At 34.3% G+C, this 21,315-nt stretch overlaps 1 protein-coding gene and 1 long non-coding RNA gene across 2 annotated transcripts; both read right to left on the minus strand.

The window, feature by feature from the left end:
* Window positions 1-3,860: 3,860 nt before the first annotated feature.
* Window positions 3,861-5,970, minus strand: LOC101250208 (uncharacterized). Its single transcript, XM_004237238.2, has 4 exons — window positions 5,881-5,970; window positions 5,609-5,665; window positions 4,889-5,311; window positions 3,861-4,784 (listed from the first exon to the last, which is right to left on the minus strand). Exons 1-4 carry the CDS (start codon window positions 5,968-5,970, stop codon window positions 3,861-3,863), a joined length of 1,494 nt encoding a protein of 497 aa, XP_004237286.2.
* Window positions 5,971-6,109: 139 nt separating this feature from the next.
* LOC104646815 (uncharacterized) lies at window positions 6,110-19,327 on the minus strand. Its single transcript, XR_011220639.1, has 3 exons — window positions 19,097-19,327; window positions 18,902-18,976; window positions 6,110-12,907 (listed from the first exon to the last, which is right to left on the minus strand). It is a non-coding gene; the product is annotated as an uncharacterized lncRNA (long non-coding RNA).
* Between the last annotated feature and the right edge of the window lie 1,988 nt (window positions 19,328-21,315).

Consider the following 21,315-nt stretch of genomic DNA (forward strand, 5'->3'; position numbering starts at 1 on the left):
CTTCATAAAATCAAACATTAGAGTAAAATGTTATGCCCATTTTAGTAAAGGTCTTTCGAACAGGCCTAGTCGACGGGCCCAACGATGGGGCGTCGCTCAAACGACGGACCGTCAGTCGTGGCCGTCGTTTGGTTCAATAACAACTTTCGCAGGGGTCTTTTTGACCTTTTCCACTCCATTTAAATCCTATGTTACGTTGTTTTGACCCTAAATCATCATATTTAGTAAGTTTAAGCCAAGAAACATAACTAAAACATATCTAAGCCAAATCATTAAATCGAAAGTTTTAGAAAATTAGAAGCAAGAGAAGAGAAAAAGTTTAAGAACCCTAGTTCAAGAACGGAACAAGCTCCAATGTTTCCAGCCCTGAAACTTAAGTATTTTTCTGTGGATTTTATCACCAGGCATGTGGGATTTCACTAGTGGGTTCCTTTCTCCAATTGGATCCCTAGTTTTCAAGCAGATTCAGGATTCTCTTGTAATGATTAAACCTAGGGTTTCTAGAACTTTGATAGAACTTAATGAATTTTTTAAATATATGTTCCAAATCAGATTACCATGTTATTACTCAGATTATCGCATGAGTTTTAGAAACCTAGCTTTGTATTCCTTTAGTTCTTAAATTACACATGCTAGGTCAAATATTTCAGGCACATCACATATATATGCCTCAGTTATAAATGCCTAATTACCATATTAATTGTTGCATTCTCATTTTGCATGTTTAGTTTTGAGCTATCCAGTATTTACAAAAACTCATATATAATAAGTTAATTTATAGAATTCATTGGGAGTAACATAATATCGAGTTGGCCTACTGTTTAGCGTGCCCAATAGCCCTTGAACTACTAGCCATGTAGGTTGTAAATCCCCTCTTTGGGCAATCAGTTTAATGATCACGTCAGCATGCCTTTATACCTTTGGTAGGGTATATAGGGTCCTCTTGATGAGGCGTATACATCGGACTCCACATTTAGCTCATGTAGTTTTATTATTGGTTATTAGTATCTCCCACAGTTCAGTCTGACTCTCTGCATTGACCATTTTCAGTATATTCATTATTAAATTCAGTATGTTATAAATTGTTCATTGCATTCAGTTAGCTCAGAAATTCAGTATATCATATTCAAATTATTTTACTTGCTTTTATGCTTGTTCAATTATGTTTTATTTCAGCTTTAATCAATCCTACATACTTAGTACCTTTTAAGTACTGACGCATACGGGTGCTACATCTTCTCGTGATGTAGGTTCAGGTTCTTAGTATCCAGGTCAGGCATAGATAGATTTCCGATCTCCAGTTCAGTAGATTCAGTGGTGAGTCCTCATTCTCCGAGGACACCAGTTTTGAATTTCATTTCAGTCTTTAGTTATTTATTTTCATTTTTTGCTAGATTTAGATGGGGCTTGTCCCACTATTTGTAGTCTAGTTTAGAGGCGTATTTCAGTCATAGTTAGTTTCTGCTTAGTGCTGAGTTAGTAACTTTATTATGTTAAACTAATCAGTTTTCATATATATATATATATATCAGTTTTAGCATATGGGTATTCCAGCAGTGTTAGCTTGGGATAACTTGTGGTCCTAGGTTTTGTGTCCGCGCCTCGGGGGTAGCTCGTGGTTTGACACATGGTTTCATACAATAACTCGTGATCAAGAAGAGAAAGCTCACCCATTTCAAACTATCCAATCGGGGACCAACACCTTCTACCATAAAACGCTTCAAAAGGTGCCATACCTATTCCTGCATGGTAGCTATTGTTGTAGGAAAACTCGATTACTGTTAGGTGATCATCCCATTTGTCCTTGAAATCAATCACGCAAGAACTCAACAAATATTCTAGATTTTTAATAGTGTGCTTCGTTTGTCCATCCGTTTGAGGGTGGAAAGTGGGGTTAAGCTTTATTTGCATACAAATTACATCTTGGAAAGATTTCCCAAAATGTGAAGTGAATTGAGCTCCCCTATCTTAAATGATAGACAAGGGGACTCCATGCAACTTCACAATTTCCTTAACATAAAATTTAGCATATTCTTCTGCCGAGTAAGAAACCCTTACGGGAAGGAACTGGGTGACTTGGTCAATCAATCCACTATGACCCATATTGACTCATGTTGTCAACGGGTACGAGGTAAGCCTACCAAGAAGTCCATGTTGACATATTTCCTACTTCCAAGTGGGAATGTCAGTATTTTGGGTAAGACCTCTCAGCCCTTGATGCTCGGCTTTGACTTGTTGGTAATTCGAGCATCTAGCCACAAAATTTTTCTATCCCTCTTTTCATTCCATTCCACCAATAAATGTTACACAAATAATCATACATCTTGGTGGCCCCGAGTGAAAGGAATATCGGGCGGCATGAGACTCTTCCATGATCCTATCCCCTAAACCATCCACATCCATAACACATAACCTTTCTTGGTACCTAAGTACCCCATCTTCCCCTTGGGAGAATGATTAGGACAGACTCCTTCAACTCCATCAATTGGGTATCAAGACGTTGCTTAGCTTTCACATCCACCTCTAGAGATTACTTGGAGTTGTGACAAACCATAAAACAACCCTTTGAAGATTCTTCTAATTGGACACCCAACCGTGCCAACTGATGAATATCCTTCACTAATTCTTTCTTCTCATCAATCATATGAGCCACAATACCCATTGACACTCAACTCAAAGCATCCGCCACCACATTAGCTTTTCCGGGATGGTAAAGGACACTCATATCATAGTCTTTTAGAAGCTCTAACCATCTTCTTTGGTGTAAATTCAAGTCTCTTTGGGTAAATACATATTCTAGTCTCTTATGATCCATGAACACGTCAATATGCACCCCATAAAGATAGTGTCTCCAAATTTTTAGAGCAAATACAACAGCCGCAAGCTCAAGGTCGTGTCTTGGATAATTCTTTTTATGTGTCTTGAGTTGTCTAGAATCACACGCCATTATTTTGCGATGTTGCATTATCAAACATCCTAGAACCACTCGGGAGGCATCAAAATAAACCTTAAACCCATCGCTACCCTCTACTAAGGTCAATACCAGAGCATAGGTGAGTCTATATTTCAATAATTGGAAGCTATTCTAACAAGATTCCGACCATTTGAACTTGGACTTCTTTTGGGTTAAGGCCGTTAATGGAGATACGATAGACGAAAATCCCTCAGCAAACCTCTTATATTAACCGACCAACCCTAGAAAACCTTTAATGTCGGTAGGACTCAAGGTCTAGGCCAACTTTTTGACCATTTATGTTTTCCTCGAATTGACCTCGACCTTCACTAGAGACAATGTGACAAAGTAAAGCTACCGATCTCAACTAAAATTAACATTTACTAAATTTAGCAAAAAGTTGATTATTTTTGAGAACTTGCAAAACTATTCTCAAATGATCCATATGATCATCCTCACTCCTTGAGAACATCAAAATATCATCAATAAGTATAATCACAGACAAATCAAGATACTTTCTGAAAACTCAATTCATGAGGTCCATGAAAGCCGTCGGGGCATTAGTTATACCAAATGACATCATTAGGAATTCAAAATGACCATATCTTGTTTGGAATGCCATTTTTGGAACATCATCTTCTCTAACCCTAATTTGATCATAACCCGATGTCAAGTTGATTTTCAAAAAGTAACTCGCTCCTTGGAGTTGATCAAAGAAGTCGTGAATCCCAGGAAGTGGGTACTTATTGTTTATAGTAACTTTGTTTAATTTATGATTGTCGATGGAAATTTTCAACGACCCATCCTTCTTCTTTACAATCAATACTGGAGCACCCTATGGAGATATGCTCGATTGAATAAAGCCCTTATCTAACAATTCTTTGAGATGAGCATTTAGCTCCTTAAATTAGGCCAGGGACATTCGATAAGGAGGGATTGAAATAGGTTGCGTATTCGACAATAAGTCTATGTTGAAATCAATCTCCCGTTCGAGAGAAATTCCAGGAAGATCATCGGGAAAGATCTCTGGAAATTCCCTAACTACGGGTACCGACTCTATTGGAGGGACCTCGGATTCAAAATCTCTACCTCTCACTATATGGTAAATACTTCCCTTTGCAATCACCTTGCAAGATTTTAGACATGAAATGATATTACCCTTAGGATTTGAGTTCCCTCCCTTCCATTGAAAAACGGGTTCATTTGGAAACGGAATTTTGACTACCCTTGTCCTACAATCAATAGAAGCAAAGCAAGCATGCAACCGATTCATTCCAAATATGACATCAATATTTAGCATATGAAGTTCTATCAAGTCAACAAATGCAACTCTATTGGGCAAGGAAATAGGACAACCTTTATAGACTCTATCAACCACCATGGAAGCACCCACCGGGGTAGAAATCAAAAAAGGTTCGTCTAATATGTCGGGTAGTATATCAAACTTCATTGCTACAAGAAGGGTCACAAATGACGATGTAGGTCCTGGATCCAACAAAGCGTATACTTCAAAGGAAAATAATTTTAACATAACAGTGACCACGTCCACTGAGCTCTCTTGATCACTTTGGGATTGGAGAGCATAGAAACGGTTCTTCTTTAGAGCATCTAGATTTGGGGCACTTGCTTGATCTTGAGAATTTTTCCTTACTTGAGACTTTATCATAGGGAAATATCTCTTCATGTAACTACTCTTTCCACAACCATAGCAATTACCCGTGCCAACTAGCAACTTACCATCATTTATCGAATCACATTTTGCACAAAGAAACTTCTCAACATAAGATCTTCCACCTTTCCCCTCTTGGGGCTTTGGAGTAGGCACCTTACCCTTGGTGCATTAGAAGGTCTTTGGTTGGAAAACCTCCTTCTGAACCTTGGTTTGTCCTGTACCTCAAACTTAGCCTTGGAAGAATTCCCATCTTCGGTTCTTACCTTCTTCAACTCCCTACCAACTTGCTTAAGCTTTTGATCCTCAATTTGTTCTACATGAACCATGAGGCGAGAGATGTCCATTCTAGGAATCAACATAGACGACCTACACTCATTAACAACCAGATCGGATATCCCATTAACAAATTTGTTCATCTTAGCACTAGAATCCGCAACTATAGTCGGAGCATATTTGGATAGTTGAGTGAACTTGAGGCTATAATCCTTAATGCTCATATCCCCTTGATCAAGGTTGATGAATTCCTGAATTTTCCTTTCCCTTAGTTCCAAGAGAAAGAACCTACCAAGAAAAGCAGTTTTGAGAGCTCCCCAAGTAATCTGGCCTTTTATAATCGGCCTCTCATTCTTCAATTGGTCATACCAAACTCGATCTAAGTCTTCGAGTTGGTATGCGGCTAGATCTGCCTATTCTTGATAAGAAACACCCATAGCATCAAGAATTTTGAACACTTCATCAATGAACCCTTGTGGGTCCTCTTCCATCTTAGAACCAAAGAAAGTAGGGGGATTCATCCTTGTAATATCCCTAATCCTTGAAGTGGTAGTGTTAGCATTGGGATTCACTTGCACTCTTGCATCCCTAGAAATTTAGGTAGCCAACATTTGAATCAAGTTATGTATGGTCGATTCTATGTCAACGTTACACATAGCCCCTTTTTCAATAGGAATGTGAGGGTTTTGAGGAGCTTGAGGGGGAACCACCTCATTCAAATTCTCCTCTCCGAACTTTCGAGCATTGTTCCTCCTTGAATTCATTGCCTATAAGCACAATAAAAGGATTACAAGAAAGGACTAAATAGAGATAGGACTCTAAGGCATGACTAAGGAATAACAAGATAGTGAAAGTTCATGAGAATCACATAGTCTCTCATTCACAAGTGTGGCGCTCTTCACAATTACGAATAAGACCTAACATAGACGTGGATTAGTGAGAAATCAATCCTAATATATACTTTAACCTAATGATCTAATACCAAGTTTGTAACAACCCAAAGTACACCCTCGTCGTTATCGGCATCGACTTCCTCGAAGAGGACTAAGACAAGCCTCTTAGCATTCGTCATTACATATCACAGGTCAAAACACAGATAAATTTAAAACATTACATCTATACATAATGAGGTTTACATAGACCTCTACATAGCAAGCATACATAGGCTTCTACCTTAACATTTAACAACAACAATCACTAATAGTTCGTCTCAAATTTAACCATCTAAAGAATGAATCATAATAGTTTGGGCATATTCCTTAGTCTATTACAATATGCTCATATAGGATACAATGAAGTCTCAATATCAGAATGGAATAATTATCTCAAAACATAGACAAAACCAATAAGGCTTGACAAGTGTTTATATCCTCGGAACTCATGAGGACTCACCAATCAACTTAGGAAAGAGCCAAGTCTTCTGCTTCAATGACCAGGAACTTCCTCAATGTCCCGAACCTAAAATCATCAATATATGTGAAACACATGTACTAAATATGACTCTTATGCTAAAAATCATCATTTGGTGGTACATTCACATAGAAACAAACAAAATTAGCCCATAAACCTCATTATTATGCATTTCATATAATATTAGTATATCATATATTCATTTGTTTTAAATTATGTAAATCAAACAACGTACAGATCTCATAAAATAATATATATCAATGAAAAAACAAAAATCATCTACAATCATAAAAGGAAAAAAACTAGCAACGGAGCAGTAGTAATAATCTTAACTAACATTCCACAACTGTTTACCTCTGTTGGCTCTAAACTAATAAGACCACATGCTCCGACTGTCACTCCACTGTAACTTTACGGACATTGGAATGTTTACCTGTGCCACAGAGTCAGTTGAGTAGGGAAGGCTACACATTAAAAAATACACTTTCTTAAAAGTACATTCTTGTTCGATATGTTAAAACCCACAGTTCTCATTTCATCCGCAAAAAATCTTCTGAGGAACCTGAAACAGTAGCACTATGTTCACGCAAATTAGTATTACTTAAGAAAGGATGCTCAAGAAGCATAAAAAATGTAGGACTATCTGCATATTTCCTCTGAAAATAGCAACGGATAAAAATCTTTCCTTCCGGAAATGACGTTTCTAGTACAGGTGATAATTGCTTTCACCTAAAAAATGAAATACACGATTGTTTATACATCAAATTTGGAATCAAAAAAAAAAATATTGGCCATGATTTTTTTGCTTGTTCATTCTCAGCTATAATTTTCGGACTCTTCAAAAATAGTGCGGGGTTGAATTTCGAATCCTTCAAATATAGTGCATTAGCATTTTTGGAGATTCCGAGGAATATAGCTTCTTTGGATATGATACTACTATGTGACAAACTAATAGGCTCAAAGTTTGTTAACGCGGCTTAGCCCGTCTAATCAACTTCAAGAGGATTGTCCAGTAAACATTTAAACAGTACAACCTAGACTCCAAGTATCAATTGCACAAGAAAGCTGTGGATTGGCATCATTACGTAACATAGCCTGCATTAGACAAAAAAAGAAAAGAAAACAATAACAACAAGCAAAAGAAAACAACTTAAAAGTAGCTTCTGAAAGGCTGTTGATACTAAAATGTCACAGTCAGAGAGGAATTTAAAATTTGGCAACAGAATGGAGGCTAACTATATTAATCTTGGCCTCAGATAGAAATTTCATATTAGCTTAGAAATCTAGCGGGTTGTAGAATATATGAACTTCACTAAACCACAAAAAACTCCTTAGGTAACACAGAAAATTTATTACTGCTTTGTAAATTGTTAAAGCATGTAACTTACTTGATTATGTACTTATCTATCGCTTCTCCTCATAGAACAACAACAGAGAATGTAAAAATTATGAGTAATAAAACATTGTTAATATGAACTTAAATGAAGAAATAAGGATTCACATAGCCTATTATTTCATGTTTGGGATTGAAACGAGATGTAATTAACATGATAACTACTAAAACTGTTAATGTTCTCATAACATGACATGTTTTGCATACTTTAGTGACTTACACAAACCAAAAAATAGTCCTAAATGCAGCTTCTCTTGTAACCTACCTTTCTGCAAGAAAGTACAGCACTAGTTAAACACTTTCGAGTAGGTAGGAGGCGTAAGAATTTACATGAACATAAAAAGGAAAAGAAAATTGAACAATGTGCTCACCTTTATATGCTATTTAATACACAAATGACAGTAGCATTTACATAATCGACGTGATTGTCGAACACATGAGGAAGCAATACGAAACAACCTTTCAACAACACACTGTTTTAGTTGTTGCCACTGTTGGCTAATAATGGCATGGAGAAATGCTTTGCTTCCAATAGCCACCTTTCGTATTCTGCTCCTGGAGTCTCAGGTTGCTTTTATCAATGTCTATTCCCAGCAAGATTTGTTGATGTTTTCTACTTGGCTTTTCCTTTGCGTACGCAAAAAAGACAAGGAAGTCGTACATTTTTAACAATCAGATGTCTCACCATCTTTTCTTGACCATTATAGTTTTGACAAGAGTTGAGCTAATACATTATCAAAATAATCACTTGGAAGCAAACAAAATCTCTAAATTACTAAATCAAAGCAATTATAAATGATACAATAACATTATAATCACTTGGAAACAAGACAATAAGAACCCTAAGATTATAAAACTTTAGGGCTTCATTCTTTATTTTTTTCCATATCTGTTATACTTCACAATGAAACCTATCAATTGCAAACACAACATTTATAAAGATAGATATATTATTTGAAAAATAATGTCACCAACGCAAATTGAAAGTAATGCATATTAAGGGCTAACACAAAGTACGCTTAAAAGATAAACTTCAAATATTTGACAAACGAAGGGCTCAAATGTTTCCTTGAAGCAGGAAAGAGAAGCTACGGTGGTGGAAGGATGAACGAATCTTAATTTCATTAGTACTTGTAAGGTAAAAGTACAAATCTAACTACGTAACACAATTTTTGAATCAACATAAAAGATGAATGTTTAATTACAATTTGAAAAGCAAATCAAAAAACGCGCAAGACTATAACCTGTGAGAAATATAATCCTATCTTAAAGCAGGAAATTGTAACTCAGAGAAATCAAAATCGTCCAATTGCAGCCTCTTCTCCATCTCCACTTCAACAGTAAAGCAAACTATTCAAGTTCTCCGACATGAAAACAATTCTTTCCAATGAGTTGCGCCACCAATAATAGCGCCACATTTTTCAACACCGCCGGATCTTACCGCGAAATTGAAAGCATAGCGCCGGACTGGCAGTGTTGCTTTGTTAGAGAAGGGAAAGAATGAGGAGGATATTTGGGGAAAAAATTAAGGGAAATAACTAAAAAGTCGGGGCAAATGACATATAGAATAAGTTACTATTGTTATGAAACTATATACATTTAGAAGAAGAAGAAAGTAGGGAGAAGAGAAAAGACTTCTTATTTCTCTTGAAGTATATTCAGGTTTCATAGATCTTTCACAAATCTTATTTACAATGAAGGAAAACCATTTATTTATAGAGAAAACCTTACTTGGTCCCAAAGTAGGAATCTTAACCATATCCTACTAGGAATACAAATTGTTTATAACACTCCCCCTTGAATGTCGGTAGATTATGTACCTCGTTAAAACCTTACTAGATAAAACCCAATAGTAAAAAAAATCAAGTGAAGGAAAAAGAGTACACATGTCTAACCATATGCATTATGGATGCCTTATTAAAAAACATACACGGAAAACCTAGTGGGACAAAACCTTGTGAGGAAAAAAGAGTACATCGCGTATTAACTCCCCCTAATGACAACATCAATTCATAGACTAGAATCTTTGTTTTCCAAGCTTGTGCGCCATCTTTTTGAAAATTGTAGTTGGTAGAGACTTGGTGGATAAATCAACAATAATATTACTTGAATAGACCTCTTCCATGTTGATGTCACCATTCTTGGGAGCTGATGAATGTAGAAAAACCTGTACGAAATATGTTTTCTTCTATACGCTTTTACAAATCTTCCCTTCAGGGTCAAAGATTTCTGCAAGTTCCTTACATTAACTTCTTTAAACAAATAATCTATTGCCAAGAGTTTCAATTCTAGTCATCAACTTGCATAATAATACTTGTATATGCTCTATGTATTTTGAATTTATTTAATCCTTATGTGGATGATAAACAAGTCTTCCAAAAACTTGTATATGCTTTAGATTTTGAACCCATTCGATATTTTCATATCAATTTTGTCAAGTAAAAACATTTAATATTAAATGTATGATATCTTCTAGTGCCTAGATTGCAAGTCAAATAAGCTTTAAGCTTACCAAGATGCATCATTCCACTTTTCACTTGATAATTATTTTTATACAAGCATGCTTTAATAGATGTAGAATTCATATACTCATAATCTTTTACAATATTGCGTGCTATTATAATAAAAATATCGTCAACGATATACGATTTTGCATTGATTCACAATATGACAAACTTATTGAGATCTCATCACTTCATTAATTTTAGGTAGCTACCCCTCTCATAAGGTTTCACAAAGTGTTATGTCGTAGGCTCCCCAAGAGCACATTATCTTCTTATTATGATCATTTTGATCCTTTGATCCTCTCCCTTATTCAAAGATTATTTTATTTAGAATTGATTAGTCTATCATGCTTCATGCATGTCATAGACTCTATTGTACATTCAATAGGAGTTTTTACAACTTTTGTGTTGCTTCTAATCTCCTTAAAGTTAGACAAACTAACATATATCTCAATCTTTTGGAAAATTTATCTTTGTGCATCATAGTTTATTGATGTATTTATATACCACATATCAAAGTATATTCATCAATCAAATATTGTAAATCAAAATTATAAGATGAACACTATTTGGTCCTTGACCATAAACCAATTAACAGAAAAATTAATCATCACTTATTGGTTTGATTCATACAATTACGTTTGTATGTAATATCATATTTCAAATCAACACATTATACTTTATTTTCATAAGCAATGATTCACTAAATGTGACATTTAAGGTCACATCATCTTATATATTTATCAATATTATCAAGGTGAATTATCTTGATTTCATATTATGAAATTGTGCTCTTATCTCAATTATTTTTGCACAAACAATTTTGTGAAAGTCAAACTACATGTTGACAACAAACGTACACGTAATTATCTTATAAATGCATCTTTTTATCATATCACATGATAGCTGAACGGGTCCATATTCACCTTTCATACTTTTCAGGATTTAGGGATTTAGTCCCAACTTTAGTTGATCCAATCAACTTTATCACGAGAACAAGCAACGTAATTTTTTTTTGAGGAATCTTCTAGTTTTTCAATGTATGTCCATTACTCAGTATGCACGTCTTTGGGATAACCAAATTATTCATGCCAACTAATAAAATTATCAGTACTCGTAAACTCCAAGTTTACTACGTCATGTGCCTTTTGCTTTAGTAAATTTTTGATTTACTATTATATGAGTAAAATTAACTTTATTACTTCAAGAGTAATTTTCAGATTTATTTCTTCTCAATTACTTTACCCTTTAGGTGAGTCGTGATCCCATCATTGAATGAACTAATCTGAAGAAAATTGTGCATGTAACATATTATTTGTGCCAACATTTTTTCAAAAATCAAGTTACGAGATAATAATTGGCACACATGAGACCATATAGAAGAAAAATTTATTAGGACCATTAAGTCTAAACAATCCTCTAAGTGGATGACTAGGTCCACAAATATTTGATACGTTCCTAGAACGCAGAGAATTCAATCTCAACTTTCGTTTATGATTGTGTCACAATTAGCTTGTCTTGATAACAATCATTACAAGAAAACTCACCATTTAAAAGAATTTTCAGGTTCTTCAATGGATGTTTATTTTAATTTTTCATAATTCGTCTAAATTTTATAGGCTAACATTGTCCTAGAAAAACGTATCAAATTAAGAAAGTATTGGAATTAGTAAATTTCTTATTTGCCATAGAATGTGCCTCAATTGTACTAATTCTTGTCCAATACAATCTTGAAGATAAAACATGAAATTTTTCTATAATAAATGTCTTCTTAGAGATAGACATTCTTGGTGATACCACATCATTGAAGAAAGGTTGCTATTTTTTTCACGTCTAGCATGGTGGCTTATCACCTCATTAACTCTAAAGAATGAATATGTATTCTTACCATTTATCAAAGGCTTTCATTCTTCATGAATGAAACACAATCATCTAAGTACATCAAATTTTGATAACTTAGTATCTCATTCCATACTCATGTGCATCATTTATGCACTGTTATTTTCACTTTGGGGAATGGATCTACTTCAACGAGATATATTTCATGACTAATTTTATGAAAAAACTCATTATTTCCCTTAGTCATCATAATATCATCAATATGGTGCATTGAAACTCAAACCCAACGTCTTATGCCATAAATCAATGAGGGACTTGAATATAACATCTTTCATCACAAAGCATCAACACTTCTGGTGTCTTACCCTCGTGGTGCGATTGGACGTAGATCCATCGTCTTATTCTCTTGGTGTGATATAACTTAAATTCATTGTCTTACCCACAATGCGGCCCAACCTCAAGCCTTTGAAAATAATTAAAATTTTATCACTTTGATGATTATTAATATGATTATATATTATAATTACACACAAAATTGAGACTAATGATTTCTTATAATCAACATTAGCAGTTAATAGATATAGTTTAATAGATCGCATACCTCATATAAAGGTTGAAAACATATCTTTCACTAAATTGTGTTTATTTAATTACTAAAATAAATTAAGGAATTCTCTTCCAGTCGGTTAAAATTAAACGTATAGAAAGTCGACAAGTCTCTTTAAATACTTACTTTAGATGGTACCTCCAGATCTGTTACTTAAATAATTTTAACATAAAGATAAATCATACCTTGATGATATAAGAACCTTATTGCATAATGCAAGATCTCTTTTGCACTTTTCCCGTCTTTCTTCATAATTCTATAAGAAGAACAATCGTGCTGATAACATGTTATGAAACTATATAAATTTATTAGAAGAAGAAGAAAGCAGGGAGAAGATAAAAGACTTCTTATTTCTCTTGAAGTATATTCAGGATTCATAGATCTTTCACAAATCTTATTTACAATGAAAGAAAACCCTTTATTTATAGAGAAAACCTTACTTGGTCACCAAGTAGGATTCCTAATCCTACTAGGACTCCACATGATTAGACATTCACTTTAGTACATATTATTCATAACAAGTATGTTATTTTAGGGAATTTTAATTTTGACGATTATGGCAGTTACGACTCCTTAAATTGACTAAATAAACTGGAGGGGTTACTCAAACCTCCACAATGTAATGTAAATTATTGAGATGATATTACCCTCCACAGTAAAACCCCCAGAATTTGGGGCTTATTTTGTTGTGTTAGTCTCTTGGCAATAGTACTTGTATTTAGTTATGACTAAAAAAATTCATGGCTATAACATGAAGTATATGCCACAAGTATTTTTGAATTTTAACTAAAAATTTATATCTTTAGCCATGAAATATATATAATTTTAGCTAAAAATTCATTTGCTACAGAAAGTCAAAATTTATATGCATATTTTTATTTACGTGATATATATAGAAAATTTGTTGCATTTAATATATAATTATATTATGATTAGAGATTATTTTGCAAGCTTTTTTACTTCCATGAGATGCATAATGTAGCTATGGATTAATATTTAAGATTTCAAAACACTTCCAAAAACACATATAATAACAATTTACAATTTGAAAAATATTTATAATTAGATATAACTCTTGTAATACACTATCTTGTTTGAGTACAAAGTGATATGTGTTATGATCGAATTCACGCACACACACCAGATGAATGAAGAACACAAAGAACTTTCAAGAGAAAGAGATGAGAAATCTAGACAGGGAGAGAGAAAACCCAATATTTCGTGGTAAAACCCCGTGAGTTAACTCCACGGCGGTGAGGTATATTTATATTAATAATCAGACTATTTTTGGTTACAAAGAATAAATAGGAAAACCTAAAATAGAGAACAAATAGGAAAACCTAAAATAGAGAATAAATAGGAAAACCTAAAATTAATCAGGCTCCACTACCTAACAATTCTCCCACTTGGAGACTGACTCAGTCATCCAAAAAATACATTCTCAAAAAAAATCTCTTCATCATCAACATCTTTACCGCACCGCAACATCTGTAGCAACAACTACAAAAGACCAACCGAGGTTTTACATAACCTCAGTTTCCCAACATCAACACATTTCATCAACATGTCTGCCAGGTTCTTTGCACCCTCTATCTTCTCCAAGCACATATCACCATCCTCCACAGCCCTGCGAGTGAAATGGTATCGCCTTCTGATGTGCTTTGTCTTCGAATGATAGACAGGATTTTTCACCAACTGTATGTCACTCTGGCTATCTGAGTAAAGAATCTTCTCGCTCTGCTTCTTGCCCAATTCCTCAAGATAATCTGCCAGCCATATCATCTCTTTCCTAGCTTCAGCTATTGCCACATACTCAGCTTCAGTAGATGAAAGAGAAATACACTTCTGAAGTCTGGACATCCAACTCACTGCTGTTCCACCTATGGTGTAAATGTACCCGGATGTACTCTTGCTCGAGTCAACATCCCTACCATGATCAGCATCCACAAAACCCTGAAGAGTCACCTTGCCTTTGCTAAAACAAAGTGAAGTACTGGATGTACCTCTCAGATATCTCAGAAGCCACTTCACAGCTTCCCAATGCTCTTTCCCACGGTTCGCCATGTACCTGCTAACAACTCCCACTGCATGTGCTATATCAGCTCTAGTGCAGACCATAACATACATCAAACTACCAACTGCTGAAGCATATGGAACAAGTATCATGTGATCACGCTCCTCGGCAGTCTTGGGTGACTGCTCCTTTGACAATTTAAAGTGATTTGCCAATGGAGTAGTCCTGGGTTTAGCATCATTAACCTTCAATCAGCTCAGCACCTTCTCAATGTACAACTCCTGAGATAGATTTAAAGTGCCAGCATATCTATCCGAGAAATCTTCATCCCCAAAATCTGCTTTGCTGGACCCAAATCTTTCATCTCAAACGCTGCAGACAACCTTGTCTTCAGATTGTTAATCTCCCTCATACTAGATCCTGCAATCAACATATCATCCACATACAAGAGTAGAAAGACATATTAATCAGTGTATTTCTTGAAGTAACAACAAGGATCCTTTTCAGCTTTGCAGAATCCACTCTTGCTCATGAAGGAGTCAAACTTCTTTTACCACTGCCTTGGTGCTTGCTTTAGTCCATACAAACTCCTGGTGAGCTTGAACACCATGTGTTCCTTGCCTGGAACCACAAATCCTTCCGGTTGCTGCATATAGATCTCTTTGTCCAGATCTCCATGTAAAAACGTTGTTTTTACATCCATTTTCTCTAGATGCAAATTTTCCGATGCAACAATACTCAACAGAATTCAAATAGAGGTTAACTTCACAACATGAGAGAATATTTCAGCATAATCAATACCTTTCCTTTGTGAATATCCTTTAACCACTAAACGAGCCTTGAACCTTCTTTTGCCATCTAGTTCAGTCTTGATTCTGAACACCTACTTGTTTAGCAAAGCTCTCTTCCCTGCAGGTAACTTAGTCAACACCCATGTGTCATTCTTCTCAAATGACCTCATCTCATCATCCATGGCTTGCTCCCACTTGATCGAATCCTCCACCTGTAGGGCCTCATCAAAAGACTCTGGTTCCCCCTCATCAGTCAGCAATAGATAGTGTAATGAAGGTGAATGCCTATCTGGTGCCCTAATGGATCTGGATGATCTCCTTAACACTTGCTCATGTGTAACTTGCTCCACTTCAGATTCTTCAGTAGGAGTTGGTTGAGTATTTGCTTCGACATCTCTGGGTTACTCTTCTCCAACTCAACCTCAACTCCCACTTGCTTTGTAATCTCTAGAACCTTCTGCTCTCTGTCCTTATACAAGACAGACTCATCAAATATCACGTCACAATGTCTCAGGATCTTTCTGTTCTTGTCATCCCAAAACCTGTAACCAAACAAATCAGAACCATATCCTATGAAGTAACACTTCACAGCCTTGGCATCAAGCTTGTATCTCTTTTCTGGATCAACATGAACATAAGTTGTACAACCAAAAGTCCTCAAGTGTGAGTACTTGAGTTCTTTTCCTGTCCACACCTCCTCTGGAATCTTGAACCCTAAAGGAACTGATGGTCCCCTGTTGATCAAGTATGCAACTGTGCTCACAGCATCCGCCCAAAGTGTTTTGGGCAGCCCACAGTGTATCCTCATCTCCTTGCACGCTCATTCAATATTCTGTTCATCCTCTAAGCAATTCCATTCTGCCTTGCCTTACCAGGAATTGTTCTCATCAATCTTATTCCCTCAGCTGCATAGAATGTCTTGAACTCTGATTTGTCATACTCTCCTCCAATGTCAGACCTTAGGCATTTGACTTTCAAACCAGTCTGATTCTCAACTTCAGCTTTCAACTTCTGAAAAGTTGCAAAGACATCTGATTTATGCTTCAAAAAGTAAACTGATACCTTCCTGCTGAAATCATCAATGAAGGTAACATAGAATCTGGATCCTCCAAGTGATGATACTGGAGATGGTCCCCAAACATCTGTATGGACCATTTCCAACTGCACTTTATTTGGCTCTCTAGGAGTCTTTGTGAAGCTTACTCTTTTCTGTTTGCCCGTAACACAGCTCTTGCAAAGACCCATATCAACAGACTTCAGACCCTCTAATGATCCTTTTGCAACCAGCATCTTCATTCCTTTAGTACTCATGTGTCCAAGTCTGTTGTGCCACAGACATGAACCGGAAGCACCTTCAGCAACAGCGGTCATGTTTATTCACCCTGCAGTGGTGTACAAGGTTCCAGATTTGGTGTCACGAGCTACTACCATAGCACCTTTGACGATCTTCCACGAACCTTTCCCAAACTCTGCTGCATATCCCGTGCTATCCAACTGACCAACAGAGATTAAATTTTTCTTGATCCTAGGAATATATCTGACATCCTCCAATGTCCACTGGTTTCCCGAGGTGGTCTTTATGCAAACATCCCCTTTTTCTTCAATCTCTAAGGCTTTATTGTCAGCAAGATATACTTTTCCAAAATTTCCAGATTTAAAATTTTGGAACAACTCCTTGCTTGGAGACGAATGGAAAGATGCACCAGAATCCAAAATCCATGATTCAACCGGGCTGTTCACACTAAGGATTAGAGCATCCCAATGTCCTCTGCTTAATTTACAGAATCATTGTCATCTCCAAATTTCTGATTCTGTTTCTTCTTTGGCTTTGTACAGTTCATCCGAAAGTGTCCTTTTTCTCCACAGTTCCAACAAGTCACGTTTGATCTGTTCAGTGATTTTCCTCGATTCTTTGATTTTGATCGACCATGTTGATTTTTCCCTTTCGTCTTACTTCTTCCCCTTCAATCAACGCTGAGAGCACTGCCCGATGAATCTCCCACTTTTTGTTTCCGAATACTTTCGCAAAGAACAACATCACGGATTTCATCAAACTTGAGTTTCTCAGATCCACGGGAACTGCTAATCGCAGTAACAACAGTATCCCAAGACTCGGGCAGAGATGACATCAAAATCAACGCCTTAATTTCATCTTCGAAATTAATATCCACACAATTAAGTTGACTCACAATCATATTGAACTCGTTTATATGATCAGAAATGGATCCATTCTCAGATATCTGTAAATTGAACAATCTACGCATTAAATATACCTTGTTCATAGCCGATGATTTTTCATACATGTTTGACAGTGCCTTCAACAGACCGGACGTAGTCTTCTCCTTCACGATATTGAACACCATGTTTCTTGACAAATTCAACCGGATCAACCCTAGAGCCTGGCGATCCTTGAGTTTCCACTTCTCCTCCGTCATGGATTACGGCTTCACCCCTGTCAACGGTTCGTGAAGATCTTTCTGGTACAGATAATCTTAGATCTGCATCTTCCAGAAACAGAAATCGGATCCATCAAACTTCTCGATTCCAAGCTTTGAACTATCTATCTTTAGTGATCGTTTTGAATCTCCTTAGCTCTTATACCAGTTGTTAGGATCAAATTCACGCACACACACTAGATGAATGAAGAACACAAGAAATTTCAAGAGAAAGAGATGAGAAATCTAGAGAGAGAGAGAGAGAAAACCCAATATTTCGTGGTAAAACCCCGTGAGTGAACTTCCACGGCGGTGAGGTATATTTATATTAATAAATCAGAGTATTTTTGGTTACAAAGAATAAATAGGAAAACCTAAAATAGAGAACAAATAGGAAAGTCTAAAATAGAGAATAAATAGGAAAACCTAAAATTAATCAGGCTCCACTACCTAACAATATGCTCTTCTCTTATTTCTCCTTCCACAACGTTCAACTGAATCTTAGCATATTTACACGGATCTTGTCATTTATATGCCTTAACTCCATTAATATACATGTCAAAATGATGTACTTCCTCCGTTTTAAAATAAATGATATAGTTTGACTTGAAATGGAGTTTAAGAATAGAGAGAAGGCTTTTTAATTTTGTAGCTCTAAATTAAAGTTACGTCAAATATACTAAAATATCCTTTAATCTTGTGGTCTTAAACATGTTACGTGAAATGTCAAAGTTAAAGTGTTGCCAAATAAAAGGAAAGGGATCATTCTTTTTGAAACAAACTAAAAAGAAATAGGACAATTATTTTTGAAACAGAACAATTATTTTTTTAGCATAAAAGATCATTACCAACTAATTGTAGACGAGTGTTTGTATGCATATTATTTCAAGAAGAAAACATATTTATTTATATATATCACCAACTAAAAGATTTGGTAGAAATAAGAAGAATGCAAGAAGAAACAAAGTACACAAACTTATAAATTTTTTACTTTGTAAATGAATCTTCACCTCAATTGTGACATTTCTTGCGGTCAGCGAATTATGACTCCTCTCAACACTATTCATTCTTTAAATCTTCACAATCTGCTCATAAATAAGATGTAGTTATTTTTTAAAAGATCTGAAATAATCTAAACCCCAAAAACTAAGTTAAATAAGCAAAACATATATTGAAAAATTATAAATAAGAAGATATGAACATACCTTGAATATAAAAAACCTAGCGACAAAAAGAAAAAAGTTAATCAGCAAAACATTCTACATAAAAAAGTTTTAACTTAAACAAGAAAATGAGATAAAGAAGAGAGGGGAGGCGATGAGTAAGGAAATTTGATGGTAGGTTTTCTAATTTGCCTTAAAAGTTTTGCAGGGAAATTTAACCTTTTTTTTACTTTTGAATTTTTTTGGGATATATTTTGGATTTGGATCTAAATGTGGAAGGATTTTAATCCTTATAATTTATTTTTCATTTAATTCTTAATATAAGAATGTTATATATTCATACATGTGGGGATAAAAAATTTGCTACAAATTTCATTTTCATAATAAAAGTTAGTACGTATATGTATATATATGTATGTTAGTACTATTATAACTTTACAAAAATATCTGTGTAATGAATAATAAAATAAAATAATTACAAATAAATCTTAAAAAATATGAAGAGAACTCCAAATGAGGGATGTATTTTAATGTTTAAAACTAATTTATTTGAAGAAACCAACTGTAAACTTTAAAAATACAGTCTTACAATACTCATAAACTCATATATAATTATATAAAAGAATTTTAATTGGAGGAATCACGAAGATTTACCCTTCTTTATGTCTTTTAGTTTTCTTATTTGAAATTTATTTGACACTTTTATTTAATACAATATCACATATTTATTTAAAACTTATAAACAAAACTATTAAATTGAATCGAATCAAATTACCTTTAATTACTCTAAACTATTAAATGATATTGTCCCAATAAATCACATATGTGTCCAGTAGTAATTCTAAAGCGCTTAGTTAGGATAAAGTTTGACAGAGACTTATTGAATGTTTGCGAAAAATTGATAAAATTAGTTAGTTGACGTAAATGTAATCACTTATTTATTAGCTTAAGTTATATTTAAGATTTTTGCAAGCTATAAAATTTAATTGATTCAAACAATTAATACTTCTAATTATATTATATTGATAAACATATTATTTTGATATATGAAGTTTAAGCCAAACAACAATTTTAAAAGCACTTAATCAAGAAGACGCTTCAATATAAATTATAAATTGAAATAATATTTAAATTCGATAATATTATTTAATCCAAATTAACAAGATATAGTCACTTATTTATTGAAATTATATTTGAGTATAAGTAGAATTTTAAAATTGAATCGGATTGAAAAATTAACACATGTAATTACACTATATTAGTATTGCTATGACTACATTTCCTCCCGTGCTAAAAAATTATATTAACCATGAAATTCATCAATGTATTAATTTTGTGGTTATAATATGTTTTATTACAAATAATTATAGCTACGAAGACCATTATTAAAACAACTTTTTATTACTCGGGCAAAATTATTTATTTTATTATAATAGTTTATTTCAAATGTACTCTTTCATTAAAATATTACTATTGATATAGAATTTTCCAATCCGTGGCAAAAATTAATATATAACTATGAACTATATCATTTAATTATTGCTTGTTAGGTACATATTTTCTTTTTTGAAACTAGAGGCAAAATGATTTAATTTATTAGAATATTTTATTTCAAATAATTTATTATGGCTAAAGTGTTATTATTACCACAATAAGTTTCAACTCATACCAAAAAATTACGATTGACTATGAAATTTTACTGTAGATAAAAAGGCGTGGCTATATATCATTTAACATTGCCACAAGTCTTTATATGTTGAAGCATTAATATTTATTTAGCTACAATATTTTGTGTCAAATAATTTATTGTGGCTAAAGTGCTACAATAACTACGATAAGTTTCAACTCGTAGAAAAAAGCTATTATTCGCTACGCAGTTTTATCATAGCAGAAAAGATGTGGCTACATCATTTAACTATCGTCACAATTTTTTATAATTTGAGGCGAAAATATTTATTTAGCTACAGTTTTTTGTTTCAAATAGTTTACTGTGGCTAAAAGGTTACTATTGCTACACTAATTTTTATATCGTGACAAAAACTTATGATCACTTACAAAATTTTATTGTAGCAACAAAGTTGTAGCAATTTAGTCAATCTTTGCCTCCGGTATTACTAATCGTAGCAAAAATCAAGAACTGGCTTTGACAATTAAATTCTCATGGCTAAGAAAATTTAAAAATTAGTAGATAGCTACGAAACAAAAATTTGTGCGGCTATTATGAGGTAATTGCTATGAATTTTAGATTCATATCTTAAATT

The sequence above is a fragment of the Solanum lycopersicum genome, chromosome 4 (assembly GCF_036512215.1).
Source record: "Solanum lycopersicum chromosome 4, SLM_r2.1".
NCBI lineage: Eukaryota > Viridiplantae > Streptophyta > Magnoliopsida > Solanales > Solanaceae > Solanum > Solanum lycopersicum.